This window comes from Zosterops lateralis (genome assembly GCF_965231275.1).
Source record: "Zosterops lateralis genome assembly, chromosome: 29".
In the NCBI taxonomy this organism is placed as follows: domain Eukaryota; kingdom Metazoa; phylum Chordata; class Aves; order Passeriformes; family Zosteropidae; genus Zosterops; species Zosterops lateralis.
Genome location: NC_139789.1, coordinates 5,970,297 through 5,986,715, shown reverse-complemented (window position 1 = coordinate 5,986,715; position 16,419 = coordinate 5,970,297). Strand labels below are relative to the sequence as shown.

General features: G+C 54.6%; 1 protein-coding gene across 1 annotated transcript in view; it reads right to left on the bottom strand.

Annotated features, from left to right (window-relative positions):
* The window catches only part of PTPRS (protein tyrosine phosphatase receptor type S), a 114,488-nt gene that overhangs the window by 33,365 nt on the left and 64,704 nt on the right, over positions 1-16,419 (bottom strand). The window contains exons 8-13 of the mRNA XM_083879766.1: positions 14,551-14,820; positions 11,241-11,822; positions 10,286-10,419; positions 9,987-10,131; positions 4,159-4,464; positions 1,818-2,011 (exon numbers count right to left, since the gene is read on the bottom strand). Of these exons, the coding sequence (XP_083735892.1) occupies positions 1,818-2,011; positions 4,159-4,464; positions 9,987-10,131; positions 10,286-10,419; positions 11,241-11,822; positions 14,551-14,820 (1,631 nt within the window). The remainder of the gene's footprint in view (positions 1-1,817; positions 2,012-4,158; positions 4,465-9,986; positions 10,132-10,285; positions 10,420-11,240; positions 11,823-14,550; positions 14,821-16,419) is intronic.

Here is a 16,419-nt window from a genome sequence, read left to right as displayed (position 1 = left end):
TCACGCTGGTAAATCCCACTCCCTCCTTCCCCATCCTCTATCAGCCTCCCCACACCTGGCTCCCAGGAGCTTTTGTTGGAACGCTGGCCTCGAGAACAGCCCTTCCCCAGGAGGGATCCAGCCTTTCAAAGGGCTGTGTTGGCACAGGAACACCCCGTGCTCAATCAAACAGGATGACAGCACATGCAGCAGGGTTTTCCCCAAGGCTCCAGGAAAGGAGGGAGATGGGAATGTTGTGCATGTTTTATGGCTTTCCCCCCCTCTCTCCTCATCCCTTTGTGCTTTCAATATTAAAAATCTCAGGGCAGCGCTTGGGAAGAATTTGTGAGTCCTGAAGAAGCTGTTTCCCATTGATAGTGAGCTGGGAGTGGAGCAGCAGAACTCTGGAGCAGTGGGATTGTGCCCAGTGACTCTGCAGAGCTGCAGGGACAGGCCTGGCTTCTGGAAGTCAAGAAACCCGTCCTGCTCTCACACCTGCCAGAACTTTATGAAGATTTTAGGCAAGGGGCTTTGCCTCCCATGAGACTCATTCTCCATCCCCCAAAGGGAGGCCCCTCACTTGTGCAGAGCTCTTGGCAGTCCCCAGGAGACACAAACACAACCAGTTCAGCCCTGTGTTGTCTTAGGACCCCATCATTCCACGGGGAAAACGCTTTCTCCTGCTGCTGGGCAGCTGTGGGATTGTGGAGAACATTCATCATTTTAGCAGAAACAGCAAATGCCAAACAGCCAAGCTGGTTTTAAGGTACTTCAAAGGTAAAAAAGCACCAATAATGATTCAGTGCTTTGCATGAATGAGTTTCTAAGAGTCTTGGCCCTTTGAGAGCACAAAGCTTTTGCTCGTGCTCTGATAGCTCAGGACTCATGGATTCTGCATTCCCAGAGCTCCCCAGGTGTCTTTTCCAGACACAGAGGTGCTGCAAAGGAGCTCCTGGTCTGGTGGAAGGTGTCCCTGCCCGTGGCTGGGAGTGGAACAATGTGGCCTTTAAGGTCCCTTCCAATCCTATTTTGGGATTCTCATCTGTTCAAAGCAGCCCCAAATGCAATATTCCACCTGCCTCCCCACGGAGGAGCAGCAGAGCCATCCTTCCTTCGGAGCCAGAGGGAAAACCCTGTGGGGTTGCTGCGTGCTGAGGAACGACACGGTCACAGAGGGTCCCAGAGCAGTGACAGGGAGGGGACAGTGCATGGGGACACCCAAAACAGGCTCTAAAACAGGCACATGGCACCGCAAAAAAACAACAACAACAAAAAAAAGAAAAATAAAGGAAAAAGGAAAATATCACACCACAACAAGGAAGTAGGAGAAGGGAAGAGGCAGAACCAGCACGGGATGGGAGGATTTTTCATGTTTTTACTTACGTATTCAGCAGTGTCATCTGTTTCCCACTGGGCAGAGAACAAGAGAGGTTTGGCGCGTGAGAATACAAGAGGGGAAAGAAGGGAAAGACAGAGACACAGCGTGAGGAAGGAGCCCCTGAGCAAGCAGCCACACAAGGTTCAGAAGTTACCAGGCAAGCATGAGGGAAGAAGTAGAGTGGGAGGAATTAGTAGATTCCACTGCGGCCTTGGCCTGAATTAAAAGATTTCCCAGACACAGCGAGGAGGGATGGACAGGTGTTTATCTCAGTGCTGGGACTGAGTGGCAGCAGCAGCTCCTGCTCCTCCACAGATTATCTGGGAGCACAAAGGAACTGCAGAGACACATCCACATCTCCCCTTGAGCTCCTGCACAGCAACACTGCCCGGGCTGTGCCAGGACCCCCCAAAAACCCCTCCCAGCCCCTCTTGGGGGGCTCAGCCAGGTGAGGCTTTACCTGTGCATCGGCCAGCATGATGTCCTTGATGTGGGGCAGCCCCCTGGCCTCGCCGTTCTCCATGCGCACGTAGTGCACCTGGTAGCCGCGGATCTGCCCGTGCTGCCGGCTGGGCACCGGCGAGCGCCAGAACACCTGGATGGCCGTTGAGTTGAGCACCTCCACCTCCACCTTCCGGGGCGGGGCGCTGGGCACTGCGGGCACCAAGGGTTGTGTCATTGGGGGTGTCATTGGGGACAGGCACACACTGATCTGAGCCCTGGGGGGACCTGAGTGTCCCATCTTTTGTCACTGTGGGCACTGCAGGCACCAAGGGCTCTGTCATTGGGGGTGTCCTCAGGGGATGTCACACACTGATCTGAGCACCTGAGTGTCCCACCTCTTGTCATTGGGGTTGTCCTCAGTGGATGTCATACCCTGATCTGAGCCCTGGGGGAACCTGAGTGTCCCACCTCTTGTCACTGTGGGCATCAAGGGCTCTGTCACTGGGGGTGTGATTGGGGACAGGCACACACTGATCTGAGCCCTGGGGGAACCTGAGTGTCCCACCTCTTGTCACTGGGGGTGTCATCGGGGGGTGTCACACACTGATCTGAGCCCTGGGGGAACCTGAGGGTCCCATCTCTTGTCACTGGGGGTGTCCTCAGGGGATGTCACACGCTGATCTGAGCCCTGGGGACACCTGAGCATCTGAGTGTCCCATCTCCTGTCACTGTGGGCACCAAGGGTTGTGTCATTGGGGGTGTCACTGGGGGGTGTCACACACTGATCTGAGCACCTGAGTGTCCCACCTCTTGGCACTGTGGGCACTGTGGGCACCAAGGGTTGTGTCACTGGGGGTGTCATTGGGGGGTGTCACACATTGATCTGAGCCCTGGGGGGACCTGAGTGTCCCACCTCCTGTCACTGTGGGCACCAAGGGCTCTGTCACTGGGGGTGTCATCGTGGGGTGTCACACACTGGTCTGAGCCCTGGGGGGACCTGAGTGTCCCTGTCACTGCCCCCCAGAGCGCAGGGCTGGGGCTCTGTGGACCTGATCTGCATGGCCTGGGGACAGTGGTGGGAGCAGACACATCCCCTCATCCAGCCAGCCCTGCACAGGCTCCTCCCTGCCCGGTTTGCTCAGATGGAAGGAACCATTGTGGCTCCAGATCTCACTCTGTGGGCAAAGACAATTTCCAACGAGCCAGAAAAGCTCTGGGGCTGCCTGGGGGAGGTCAGGGTGCAGAGGATCAGGACAGGGCTTGTCCTTGGAGTTCCCTCATGTCTCTGCCACGACAGGGGCTGGTGGCCACAACCACTGTGGGATCTCAGGACAGAAAACAAGAGATGGTTTGGATGGAATTTGGGCTGAATCTTTGGGAATACTACTACTACTACTGCTACTACTAATCATAGAGGGAATCTACCAGGAAATCACAGTTCCTGAGCAGGGTATAACTCTGTGTCACATTTGGATGTGGGCAGAGGCTCAGGGGACACTGGAGACAAACCTGTTGCTTTTTTAAAAAATTCTTTTTATTTGGAATAGGTGAAGACCACCTGAAAAAATTTGGGATTTCTGTATGTTATTTACTTGACCTTTATTATCTGAGGTCCTACCCTCACAGTGAGGGTGCTCCTCTCCCTTCGTGCTTTTCCTTGGTTTTATTTCACTGTAGGAATTTTATTTTACTGTAGGAATACCAGGAAAATGAAAGCCTCTGAGTGGGGCCACGGAACTGTCGTCACTCAAGATTTTGAAACTTTAACAGATTCCTCCTTTCTACAACTGACAAAACCTCTGGCTCAAGGAGGAGGCACTAACAAGGAATGCAGTAACAAGGAATGTGTGGGAAGAACTCTTTAATATTTTAAAACATGTGCTCTCAGGGACAGGGTGGGATCCTTGGGGCTGCCCCAAGCAGGACCAGGACCTGGACTTGGCTGATCCATGTGGGTCCCTTCCAACTCAGGATATACAACGATTCCAAGAAACCAAATTCTGGCAGCAAAAGCTTCCTCAGAGCAAAGCTTTGGGTGCCTGGGCCGCTCCTGGCTCAGCGAGAGCATCTTTTCAGGGGGGAGTGACGCAGCTGAGACCCAGAGATATTAAGAAAACCACCATAAATCTGGGAAACGCTCTAAGGCAGGGGCAGAAATGAAATTAGGAAACGCTCTAAGTCAAGGCAGGAGAAAGAACCGCGGAGACCCCAAAGCTCAGAGGGCTCATCCCGCGACAACGACACAACTCAGACCATGGACCATTCCAGAACCACGGGAAAGACCTTAATACATCCTCCCACCCCCCTTTCAGGACCAGAAACCCCCCAGAACCCCCCAAAAGAACCATCCCACTCACCATCCTCATCCGTGCGGACGATGACCGGCGAGCTCTCCGGGCCCGGCCCCACCTCCGTGTGAGCCACCACGGTGACGCGGTACTCGGTCCACTTGTCCAGGGACTCCAGCAGGATCTGACTGGTGGTTGGGGGGATATCATTCACCTCCTTTAGCTCCGTGTCCTCCGAGTCCAGCGCTCGATAGTGGACGCTGTAGCCGGCCAGGACGCCGTTCTGGCTCTCGGCCGGAGGCGGCCGCCAACTTACCAGAATGGCGGTGGAGCGAGTGCTGACACATTTTACATCTTGAGGGGGGGCAGACGGTTCTACGAAGGGGTGGGGGGGAAAATTCAGGAGAGGGAGAAGGAGGGGGGAAAAGAGGGGGGAAAAAAAAACAACAAACAAAAGATGGGAAAGGTAAAATAAAAAAAAAAAAAAAAGGAAAAAAAAATGGTAACGGAAAAATCTAAAATAAAACGTACGAAAGTTTGGTTTAGGAAGATAAAATTAAAAGAGAGGAGAGCTTTTTTTTTTTTTTTGTCGTTGTTTGTTGTCTTTTTTTTTCTTTTTTTTTTTTTTTTTTAATGAAGAGGTTTGTTTTTAAAAAAAAAAAAAAAAAGGCAACAGAAATTAAATGGGGCATCGAAACTGAAATGGTGTAAAGCAAAAGACTAAACCAGCAAAGCGGGCCAGCCAAGAGGGGTCCTGCTGCTTCCACTGAGCTGGCACCAGCTCAACACCCAGCTGCACCCTAGAAAAGCCCTTTCCTTTGGCTCCCTGTTCTACAGCAAATCCTGCTCTGGCTGGGGAGGCACTTCTTCCCAACCTCAGTCTCTGGGATCTCGAATTTCTTTGAAGGGATCTGCGAAAATTAAGTAAGAAAAGCAAATCTTTTGCCAGGAGGCTTAAATTTAAGAGTCTGTACCTCCAGATGGAAGTGATTAGTTGTCCCCAGGCTGGAGGAGGCCAAATCCTACAGTGGGGATGCCCAGGACTCTGCCAGGGAGTGGAGTTTGAAGAGGAGGGAGGCAGGAGGAGGGAGGCAGTGGCTTTGGTGAGGTGTTCAGGTATCCAGGGGATTTTCCAAAGCAGCAGCAGCAGGTCTAAATCCCACTGCACCCTCAGCCTGAACTAGACCAGGAGAAAACCTGGGGAACTGTGGCCTTATCCAGGGACCTTCCCAGGGTGGCAGGTCCAAGGGTGACCAGGGGGTGGGGAAGTGGAACCCACAACTCTCCCTTAAAGCTCCTCTCCTTCCATCCCCTGCTCTGGGCAGGGACAGCTTTCCCCACCCGGGTGCTCCTGCCTGGCCCTGGACCCTGCCAGGGACCAGATCCCACTTCTGCCAGTCACTAGTGACAACTGCTCAGCCCAGGGAGCAGAGGGTGATACGTTTTCAAGGCAAATCGATGAATCCAACATCACCCAACTGCAATAAAGAGCTTTTAACTCTCTGCAGACGGGGCAGGAAACTGGGCTGAGCTCACCAACCCCCCCAGGTATCACCTGCAAGGGGCAGCAGATCAGTGCTGGTCACTGCTCCTCATCCCTCTGATGCTTTTTAATCAACAAAAAGCTCTTTTGGCGAGGAACGATTGTTTTCAAGCCTCTTACTCCCATCCTTGAGTCAAACCCAGATGTTCAGGCCCAGTTTGCCTTGAGGACTCTGCTGAATCCAGTCACACTTGGCCCAGTTGGCGCCAGAGTGGAGCCACACACTTTGCAGGAGCCTCCAGGAGACAGAGGGAAATGGCTTTTCCAAAAGGGCAGAGCTAATCCTTGCACTGCTGTCTGAGCCCCCTGCCCAGTGGGGCATTTTGGGGTGTTCTCCTCCTATTTCTATGCACTATTGCTGCCTTTAACCTGGCAGAGTGACTCCCTTCTCGTCCCCAGCACTCCCAGTGAGGAGGCTGACGAGCCCTGGCCATGGCTGGCCACGCCAAACAAACACAGAAGATGTCAAATGAACCGAACCAAAAAAAAAACCAAACTGGAAAAAATAAAACACAAATGAAGCCGATAATTTGAAACGAACGAAAAGAAAAAAAACAAAACAAAAAAACACCAGAAAGGAAATCATAATAATAAAATAATACTGATATAAAAAGTGACTCCTTCCAGAACATTCCCAGTCTGTTTACCTACCTTCCACGCTTCAACTGCTAAACTTATAAGACTTTCTTACAAAAGGAACAAGAGGAACTGAGCTACTGAGGCCAGACCAAGCTCCTGGTGGGTTTCTGTACATGACTGGCTTTTAAAATGCCACTCTGCTCCTGACGAGCCCCTCCCCGAGTCCTCCCCCACCAGCAGAGCCCCAGCTACTGCAGAAATGGCAATTTTGGACCCCAATCTGTTCTCTTTTGCTGAACTGTCGGCACGGGGAGCAGGACAGCACGTTCCCAGTGACAGATCTCCTTCCCTCCGGCTCTCTCCATCTGCTGTGGTTGCTGCAGCACCTCTCCAGGACAGAGGTGCTCATCCCCTGGCCCAGAACCAGCCCACGGGTGGTTTTCGGGGTGTGGAGGGACACACTCAGCCCTCTCCCATCGCTGCCACGGTGCCCTTCCCTTTTTATTTTTTATCCTCATCGGAGGCTGGGCACGTTAAAATCCACCTTTCCTGCTCAGTTCCAGCCAAAGCCAGCCCAGCTGAGAAACCCACTGCAGAGAGGGTCTGACCTGACCTACCCTTCATTCCTGCACCTCATTCTGAAAGCCCCAGGAGAGGCAGAGCTCAGCTGAGCTGGCCCTGGGCTCACTGTCTGCAGGGCCACGCTCACTCACTCACCCTCTGTGCTCCAGCACAGGGACCTACTGAGAGCCCCTTTGGGGATGGTTTTGCACTTTCTCTGCTCCAAAAGGCAGGGTGGGGGGGTGGGTGAGGAGGGGGAGAAGGTCCAGGTGCTGCCCGGCCCCCTCCCCGTCACCCCTGGAGAGCAGCAGCCGGAGGGGAACAGGCAGAGCTGCTGCCTGGCCACGCTGGACACGCCTCTGGGAGCTCATGGCACTGTTTCCTTCACAATCCAGCCCAACCTGTGTCACCCTGGGGGTGCTGGGGACAGCACCAGGAGCTGTGGCAGGAGCCCAGTGCCACCCACGCCTGGCGGGGCTGTGAGCTCAGCTCTGCTGCCAGCCCTTCCCTGGGCTGGGGGAGGCACAGGCAGAGCCCCCCGGGCAGGGGAACCCTGCCTTGGCCTGCTGGATGTTTGCAGCAGCGTTTTTGGGACCCCTCCCCACCCTCGCAGGGCTCCAGGAGTGTCTGCAGAGCCGCCAGGGGCGAGCCTGCAGCAGCCACAGGGTGGACTGTATTTGTGAAATCTGCTTGAGACCAGCCAGTACTCACCTGAGCTGCACCTTTTACATGCTTTAAAGTTGACTGTCCAAGCCACAAGAATGACCCTTACTGACCTTGCACAATGTCATGTTTTTTAACCCTTTAGGTACCACAGACTTTGGGTGTTTATTTCATTCACTGTGAGGAGGGGGGGGGACAGGAGGGAGAGCAGAGCTACGTGGAGGGGGGAAAATCCTTTCTTGGGCAGGAGCAGGGGGTGAGAAATGCCCACTGCTCCTCTCCACCTGCACATGCAGCCTCAGAGCGCCCACCCTGCCACCCCTGCCTGCTGACCACGCTTTGCCCTCGGGAATTTCCCAGTGGGAGAGTTGCCAGGGAGCCTGGGAAAGGTCCAGACCAGCTCCTCCCAGCCACGGGGGGAGCCTGTCAGATCTCTGAGCTATGTCTCTGGTACTTGAAGAGTTAAAACCCAGCCAACTCCAAGAAGAAAAAGATACTTTACCTTTAGTTTAATGGATTTTACTTTGGTTATGATGCTCAGGAGGAGCCACCCTGGCAGGGGGGTGCAGGGAGGGGCTGCCACATGCTGGGGGGTGCTGGGGAGGGGACAGCAGGAGGGAGGGGAGGACCAGGGACAGGCTCTGTCATTCCAGAGACAAGGTGCCATCAGTGGTGTGACATCGCCCAGGCAGGGACAGGGACAGGGACAGCAGGGGCCCAGCAGGTGCAGGACATGCAGGCAGGCAAGCAGAGAGAGCAGAAGAGAGAAGAAGAAAGAAGAGGCATGGAGGAGGAGCAGGGCGAGGAGGAGCTGAACGGAAAAGGAGCTGAAGGAGGGAAGACACAAAAGCCTGTCCCGAGCCAGAAGGTCTGTGAGCCGCAGGATGTCACCCGGACCAGGGAGAATTGACTCGTTCCTCCAACAGCCAGCCAGGAAAAAAATGTTTCGCCGTGTTACAGGACACTGACAGCTCCCAGCTGATGTTCTTAAGAGCGTTAAATTAATGAGGCTCTCCCTATGAGAGCTGAGCTATGGAGAGAGAAACCCGGCCGTGTTCTGGGCAGGTGCCAAGTTAGAAAAAGCCCCAAAGCCTTCCCTTCTCCCAGATCCCCTTGTCCTCACCCTTTAAGGGACAGATGTTCCCTAAGCCCTGCTGCCACCAGCTCCCACACCCCTCGTCCAGCTTGTCTGAGTGAACCAGAGAGCACAGACCCCAGACCCTCCTTGCCTCCCATCCCCACAGCTCTCAAGGAGAGGAAACCCCTTGGAAAAACAGCAGCAGAGTGTGAGTTTAACACTTTTTTTTTTTTTTTTTTTCAGGTCCTTTCGGTTCATTTCCCCCACCCCACAGAGATGCTCCCTCTGACAGCACCACACTGGGATCAGAACCAGCAGCAGAGTCAGGAAAGGATTTTTCCTATGAAAGGTAGAGAGAGTATGGAGAAAAAAAAAAGAAAAGAAGGGAAAAAAAGGGGGAGAAACATTTGAAGGAAAGAAAAACCAAAAAATAAAATCTTTTGAATGGAGTGGAGGCCTGAGAAAGCCCCAGTAAGGAACTCTGTCTGTGCAGAAACAGACTCCCCTTTCTTCCCACTCCTCAGGGGACAGAAAGAGAAGGAGACGGGGAAAGGGAGAGACAGCAGGATGTGACAATTGAACAGCCCAGCTGAGAGCCTGCTGCTCCCCCTCCTCAGGGACCCTGAGCGATGGGAGCAGGGCTGTCCCTCCTCCCACTGGTGACCAGAGCCACTCCTGAGTTAGTTCTGCTCCCGGCTACTCCAAACTGCAGCGGAGTGATTTAGTAGAGATGAGAGGAGACAGAAAACACAAAGAACAGCTGCCACAGCCACTCATGCAGTGAAAAAACACCTCATTTAAAAGCAAAGATCTGTGAAAAGCCCAGGTTGAAATATTGCCATCCAGGGTTATTGTCCCCAGGGCAACAGCGAAGGGAGACAATCCATTAAACTAAAACCAGCACGTTTTGGTTGCACAGGCTCCATCCTGGTCTCATCAATATCCCCCTCCCAGCCTCCACAGGGCTCCTCTCTCCCGCTCTGTGGAGCCCAAACGGGGCCATTTTCCAGAGCTCCAGGGCCTTCCTCCCCTTGGCTGTGGAGCTGCTCTGGGAAGGATCATGGGGACTTCTTCCCCACAGGCTGGGCTTGTGAACAATCACCTTCCCCTCTCCTCTTCTCCCATTCCCCACCATCTCCCTGCCCCACTCCCCTTCCTGCAGGTCAGTGCAGGAGGGGCTGTGGCTGCCCCCCCTGAGCATGCTCAGCACACGGGCCAGCGTGGCCACCACGGAGCCCCCAGGGCTCCCACCCCATGGGGACAGCGCTCCCCAAAGCCCAGCTCTGCTCCTGGCTCACACCTCAGCTGCCTGCACGGGGGAAAGGAGAGGGGAGCAGCTCCCAAAGGTGTCCCCCCAATTCCCTGGAGGAGGAAAACATCAACCCCCAGGTCCGTTACCCCCCGTGGGCACCATCTCTGGCTCCCTGCCTGGGGTCCCTCAGAGAAGGATGGTGGGAAAGGAGAGACACCTACTAGACTGCAAGGTGCGCTCTCGGACCTCCGGGGTGAAGGCCCCCAGCCCCAGGGCCGAGCGGGCGGCCAGCCTGAAGACATACTCAGTGTTGGGCTTCAGGCCTTCCACCGTGAACGAGGTCGTGGGCTCGAAGTTCTTCAGCACCTGGGATGGGCGAGGGGAGGGGGAAGAAGAGAAAAAATAAACCCAAACAACAGGCAGCAGAGGTGAGGTTTGCTCAGAGACACCGGCCCTGCTCCCCTCGCTCCCATGGCCAGGGAGATCCTCAGCCCCAAGCCTTGCCCTGCTCTGGGCTCACCTCCTTGCTGTGGTCTCCCTCCTTGTAGAGGAGCTCGTATTTCACGATGATCTCCTGGCGTGGGGGGCTCCAGGACAGCACGATGCTGGTCTCAGTCTTGGCTTCTGCTCGGAAGTTCATCGGCTGCCCGGGAACTGGCACGGAGAGGGAACAGACAGGGCAGGGGAGGAGAGGTGAGAAACAGGAGAAACCACGTTAACTTGGCTGATTAAGAGGCTCTCGCCCCATTTTCTTCAAAGCCTGTGTGGGAAGAGCACGTCAGCAGCAAAATGCCACACTGCAGCGTGGGCAGGTCCTGCCTCCAGAGCTGGGGAGTTTTACATCCCACTGCAGGGGTCCAGCGTGTCCTCCAGAGCTGCTGGAGATGGAAGGATCCCAGTGGATCAAATGGCTCTTTCTCAGCAGTGCAGAACACAACCCTTCCCATCAATCCCAGTATTACAAGATTCTGGAGGGAGGAAGCCCATGAGGAGCCCATTGAGGACACAGGGTTTCCTCCCATACCCCACACCAAAAATGTGCTGGTGACAGCCCATGATAAACGTCTTCTGTTTGCAGCTCAACGCATAAGGCCCATTCCCCACTCATCCATCCCAAGGCCCATTCCCCACTCATCCATCCCTGACAAAGCAGTTCCTGGCTGCTTTAGGGAGAGTTAAAGTGTCACCACTGCTTGGGCATTTTATATTGGTTAAAGACATTTAGAATGGTTTGGGTTGGAAGAGACCATAAAGCTCATCCACCTCCATGGGCATGAACATCTTCCACTGTCCCTCCAAGCCCCATCCAGCCTGGCCTTGGGCACTGCCAGGGATCCAGGGGCAGCCACATCTGCTCTGGACACCCTGTCCCAGAGCCTCCCCACCCTCTGAGTAAATAATCCCTTCCCAAAATCCCATTTAAACCTCCAGCTCCAACCAGCACCTCTCCTCCCCACAACCACATGGGTACTCACCTCCCTGCTGCGTCTTAACCTGGATGGGGTCGGACAGGGGCCCGTCCCCCACGGAGGTGAAGGCCAGCACTCTCACGGTGTAGGTCTCATCCTCCAGCAGGCTGCCCACGGTGGTCAGCAGGCTGTCGTCCACGTTGTGCTTCTGCCAGTTGCTGACGGGCTGGTCGGGCTCCATGGTGTAATAGACCCTGTAGCCCCGGATCTGCCCGTTGGGCTCCACCGGTTCCTCCCACTGGATGATCATGGTGGTGCTGCTCAGCATGCGGCCCTGCACGTTGCGGGGGGCGCTGGCAGGGGCTTGCTCCCCAGTCCTGGTCACCACGGACTCGCTGGGAGGGCCCTGCCCGATGCTGTTGACCGCCGAGACCCAGATCTCGTACTCGGAGTTGGGGCTGAGCCCCCCGATGCTGTAGCGGGTGGTGGTGATGTCCTCCTTGATCTGGTAGGGCCCGTCCTGGCTCTTGGACTTGTACTCAATGACATAGTAGGACACGGGGTCTGGGTTTCCAGAGTCCCAGGTGATGGTGATACTGGTCGCTGTTGTCTCTGTCACCACCGGTGTCCCAGGAGCCTTGGGGAGTGCTGAGAATCAGGAAGAACAGGCATTAAAAAAAAAAAAAAAAAAAAAAAAGAAAACCCACAGGTGGTGAAATGGTGCCTAATTGGTCTGTTTAGGGCCGCGGGAGCTGGAGGCACAGCACCAACGCCGGCAGCTCAGGAAAAGTGCTGCTGCAATCTGATGAACCTAGTTATCCACTCTATTATCCTCCTTAAACTGCTCCATCAAAGGCAAAGTGTTCAGCCGAACATCTGGAGTCATTAGCACAGAATTCAGCTGCACATCCGCTGCTCCCCGGGCAGGGAGGGAGAGCAGCTCCTTCCCAGCACTGCTCCCACCTCCTGCTGGGCTTTCCACAGGCAGGGAATGGCACAGGGCGGGCTCTGCTCTCCACAACAAACCCCCTGAAGTGCTGGGAGGGTTTCCCCTCAAGCCACAAGGCCGTGTCCATCCCCATCTCCCCTCGCCCCCAGCCAGGGAGCCCCCAGGAGCCTGGTGGGGACTGCACCTGCAGCTGCTCAACGCTTGAGCTGCATCTGGTACGTGTTCTAACTTCATCTGTTCTCAACCTCCGTGTGCTCCCCTCACCACACACGTCAGACCCTTTCCAACCTCCCTTTCCAACCTCCCTTTTCAGCCTCCCTTTTCAGCCTCTTCTTATCATGGAACCCCAGAATGGTTTGGGTTGAAAGGGGCCTTAAAGCCCATCCAGTGCCACCCCTGCCACGGGCAGGGACACCTTCTACTGGCCCAGGTGGCTCCAAGCCCTGTCCAACCTGGCCTTGAAGCCAAACTTCTCTCGACCTGGTCACGGTAAAGCTCAAACTTCTCCTTTCACCTTCTGCCCGGGAGAGCGGCGGGTGCTCACACCCAGAACAGAGCAGGGAACAGGATCCAAACACAATTACAGAAGACAGAATTCCCCACGTGAGGAGACGGGAGAGCTGGAAGCAGAAGCAATCTGCCCTACCCGGCAGCTGTTCGGATTGACAGGGTAAGACAGGGAAAAAAGGGAAGGCAGGAAATACTCAGGGAAATAAAGAGGACCCGAGTCCAGCCCCAGGCATCCTCCTGCTGGCACGAGAGCCCAGAGCCTGTGCAGGAGCTCAGAACGGGTGTCACGCCAAGATCCTCCAGTCCCTACTCATTTCTCCTGTCAGACCTTCCTCAGACAGATCCTGATACAACAGGACTGGTTTTCCTCATCCCTCCCTTTCTCCCCAGCGTTTCTCCTCTCCCCACCCGCCGATCCTTTCCCACCCCGCCTGTCCCGATCCCTCACGGGCAGCAGCAGCCCTTGGAGCAGCTCACACAGAGCTCTACACTCACCCAACCTCAGGGGTTCCTGCTTGTGTTTAATACTCCCCTGCTGAGGACAGAATAGATTGAAGATGGCACCCGTGCTCCTCTTGGGAGCCACCAGCTGGAAGCTGGGCTTATTCCCCATCTTGCCGAGGCAACAACGGCCACTAAAGATGCTGGAACTAAGCTCTCCTGCAAGGCTGCACATGCCAGAGATCCTCGGGGCCTTGGCTGAATCTCAGGCCTTGGAACAGGATGGCAGCAGGCTCCAAGCCATCCAAGGCTCCTCGCGCAGTGCCCAGCCAGTTGTGTATGCCAGGACAGACACAGCATGCGGGGATTGGAGCCACAGTTCTCTTCAGAACAACCAGCTCGGGTGTCCTAAAGCGAGGGGAGGTCTCCAGCCACCAGCTTCCCCCTCCACTGTGGGTTTCCCTGTGTGTGTGGGATCGCCCAGGACACACGCACAGACCCCAGCACGGGGCACTCATGGTGCACAAGTCTGTCCTGCCATCCGAGCTCACGGAGCTCCACCTGCACACACAGGTAAGGGCAGGGACTGACACTGTGCAGCCAGGTGCCCACCATGCAGGTAAGGGCAGGGACTGACACTGTGCAGCCAGGTGCCCACCATGCAGGTAAGGGCAGGGACTGACACTGTGCAGCCAGGTGCCCACCATGCAGCCACGGCGTCCCTGGCCATGCACACACATAAATCCCAGTCGTGCAGGAGCACCTGGACATGCAGAACTGTGTCCCTATCCATGCACACAGACACCCTACTCGTGCAGGAGCACCTGTACATGCAGAACTGTGTCACCTGCATCCCTATCCATGCACACACATAAATCCCAGTCATGAACAAGCACCAGGACATGCAGAACTGTCCCTGGCCATGCACACATACACATCCCACTCATACACGAGCACCAGGACATGCAGAACTGCGTCCCTGGCCATGCACACACCCCCCAACTCATGCAGGAGCACCTGGAGATGCAGAACTATCCCTGGCCATGCACACACACACATCCAAGTCATGCAGGAGCACCTGCACATGCAGAACTGTGTCCCTGGCCATGCACACACACCCCAGTCATGCAGGACTGTATCCCTGGTTATGCACACACACCCCACTCATGCAGGAGCACCTGGACATGCAGAGTTGTGTCCCCTGTACAGCTCAGACAGCCACAGGCTCTCCCCATGCAGACACACGATGCCACAGGCACAAACCAGGGGCCACATGATGCCACAGACACAAAACCAGGGGCCACACGATGCCACAGGCACAAACCAGGGCTCATTCCCACTCTGTGACGGGTCCCATGCACGAGCAGGACCCGTGCCCAGGCATTCCCCCCCACTCATCTCATGCTGGGACACTCAGCTCCGGCCGTGCCCCCTCCCCACACGTGCAGCCACTCCCCGCTCCCACCCATCCCTTACATTTCACCGTGATCTGGGCCACGGCCTCAATGACCCCCAGGCTGGACATGGCCACGCAGGTGTAGTTGGCCGAGTCCTTGACGTCGGTGAGCTCCAGCACGTTCCTGCCCACGGGCATGTCGTCCTCGGGCGTCAGGTCCTCTGCTCCCTGCATCCACTTCACGTAGGGCATGGGGGACCCCACGGCCACGCAGGTGATGTTGACGTTGCCCCCGGGCATGATTTCATGGCTGACAGGGAGGATGGAGAAGCGAGGGGCCACACGGCGAACTGTGGACGAGACGCACAGAGGTAACAAAAAAAAAAACGAAACGGAAAAAAGAAAAAATAAAAAAAAAGCCAAAAAACAAAAGAAATGACCAAAAAAAAAAAAAAAAAAAAAAAGAAAGAAAAAAAAGGAAAGAAAAAGAAAGGAGAAAAAAGAAAAAAGAGTAAAAGATAATTTAAATACAGATGGGGTTTGTCATCGTTTATTTTCTTCCTTCATTAAAAAACGAAACAAAAAAACCAAAGAAATTTTAAAAAAAAAATCAAAAACCGAAAACCGAAAACAAAAAAAAATAAACTCCAAATAAATTCGTACTTCACAAACAATATATAGAATATAGACATAAAAGCGATAATTCATAGCAACAGGGTTCCATTGATCAAGATTAGACCCATCACAGCACAGATAAATACACAAAAATTTATTAGCAATTTCTCATCTTTGCTGGCAAAGAGCTGGCGTGGCGAGCGCCCAAAACTTCTCCTCGGCGGCCGCTGGGGCCCCCAGCTCCCCCTCCACACCCCGGGCACCTGCTCCTCCCTGTCCCAGTGGGGTCTGAGCCCGGGTCCCCTTCTCCCCAGGGACAGCCACCACCACCTGGGGGGTCCCCTCTGCAGAGGGGTCTCCTCTCCCACCCGGGGGCTGCTGCACAGGTGGGGTGGGGGGCCAGGAGAAGCTTGGGATGGAGATGGAAACTTCTCGGCGTTATTATTATTTTTTTTTGCCTTGTTGGACCCAGAGAATTCAACAAAGAGAGAAGTGTCGCATCCCCCAGACTCCAGACGCTCCACTGGAGGGGTGGAAAGGCCAAAGGATAAACGAGGGAGGAGAGGGAGACCCCGGGAGTGGGACAGAATTTAGTCGGTGTCTGAGTGTGAGAAGCGTCCAGGGGAACGCAGCCCCCCTGGAGCGAGAGAGAGTGTGGAAAAGATGAGAAACTCTAATGAAATTTTTGTGGTTTTCGGGTATAGAAACCCTAACGAAGCCTCTTTAAGATCTGACACGGTTCCATCGATAGATGCAGCTCTCAGAGTCACAAACATCATGCAAAATAGGTAAAAAAGAGAGAGAGAGAGATAGAGAGAGAGAAAGAGAGAGAAGGAGAGAGGAAAATGCAGAGAAATATAATTTCTGGGCGGCAGCAAATGCCCACATGGATACTGGATAGAAAGTGAGCAACAGAGAAAGGAAGGAAGACCAGGAGAAGGAGAACAAGAGGGGAAGGGAGAAAGAAGAGAGAAAGAGAGAGAGAGAGGGAGGGGAGGGGGAAACCCACTTTAATGCTGCATACTTTTTCTAGCTGATGTGACTCAATGTGGTGGCTCACATTGTCACATCTCAGCCCTGGCGGAATAATAAATAGAATAGAGAATTAATAAGAAAAACAAGGTAATGAAACTTTTTTAACGTTGAGAAAACAGTGACATGTTCTGTGCATCTCCTTAGCAGAGAGGTGGATGCAGCTTCCAGACCTTACACAGGAAGAACATGGACGCAAAGGGGAGGCTGTGGTTTCCTTGGCTCCATTTTCTGAGCTCCCTGGGCTGGTCTGGAGGGAGGCTGGGGGCCCTTCCTTAGGGGGGAAAGCAGGGGAATGGACA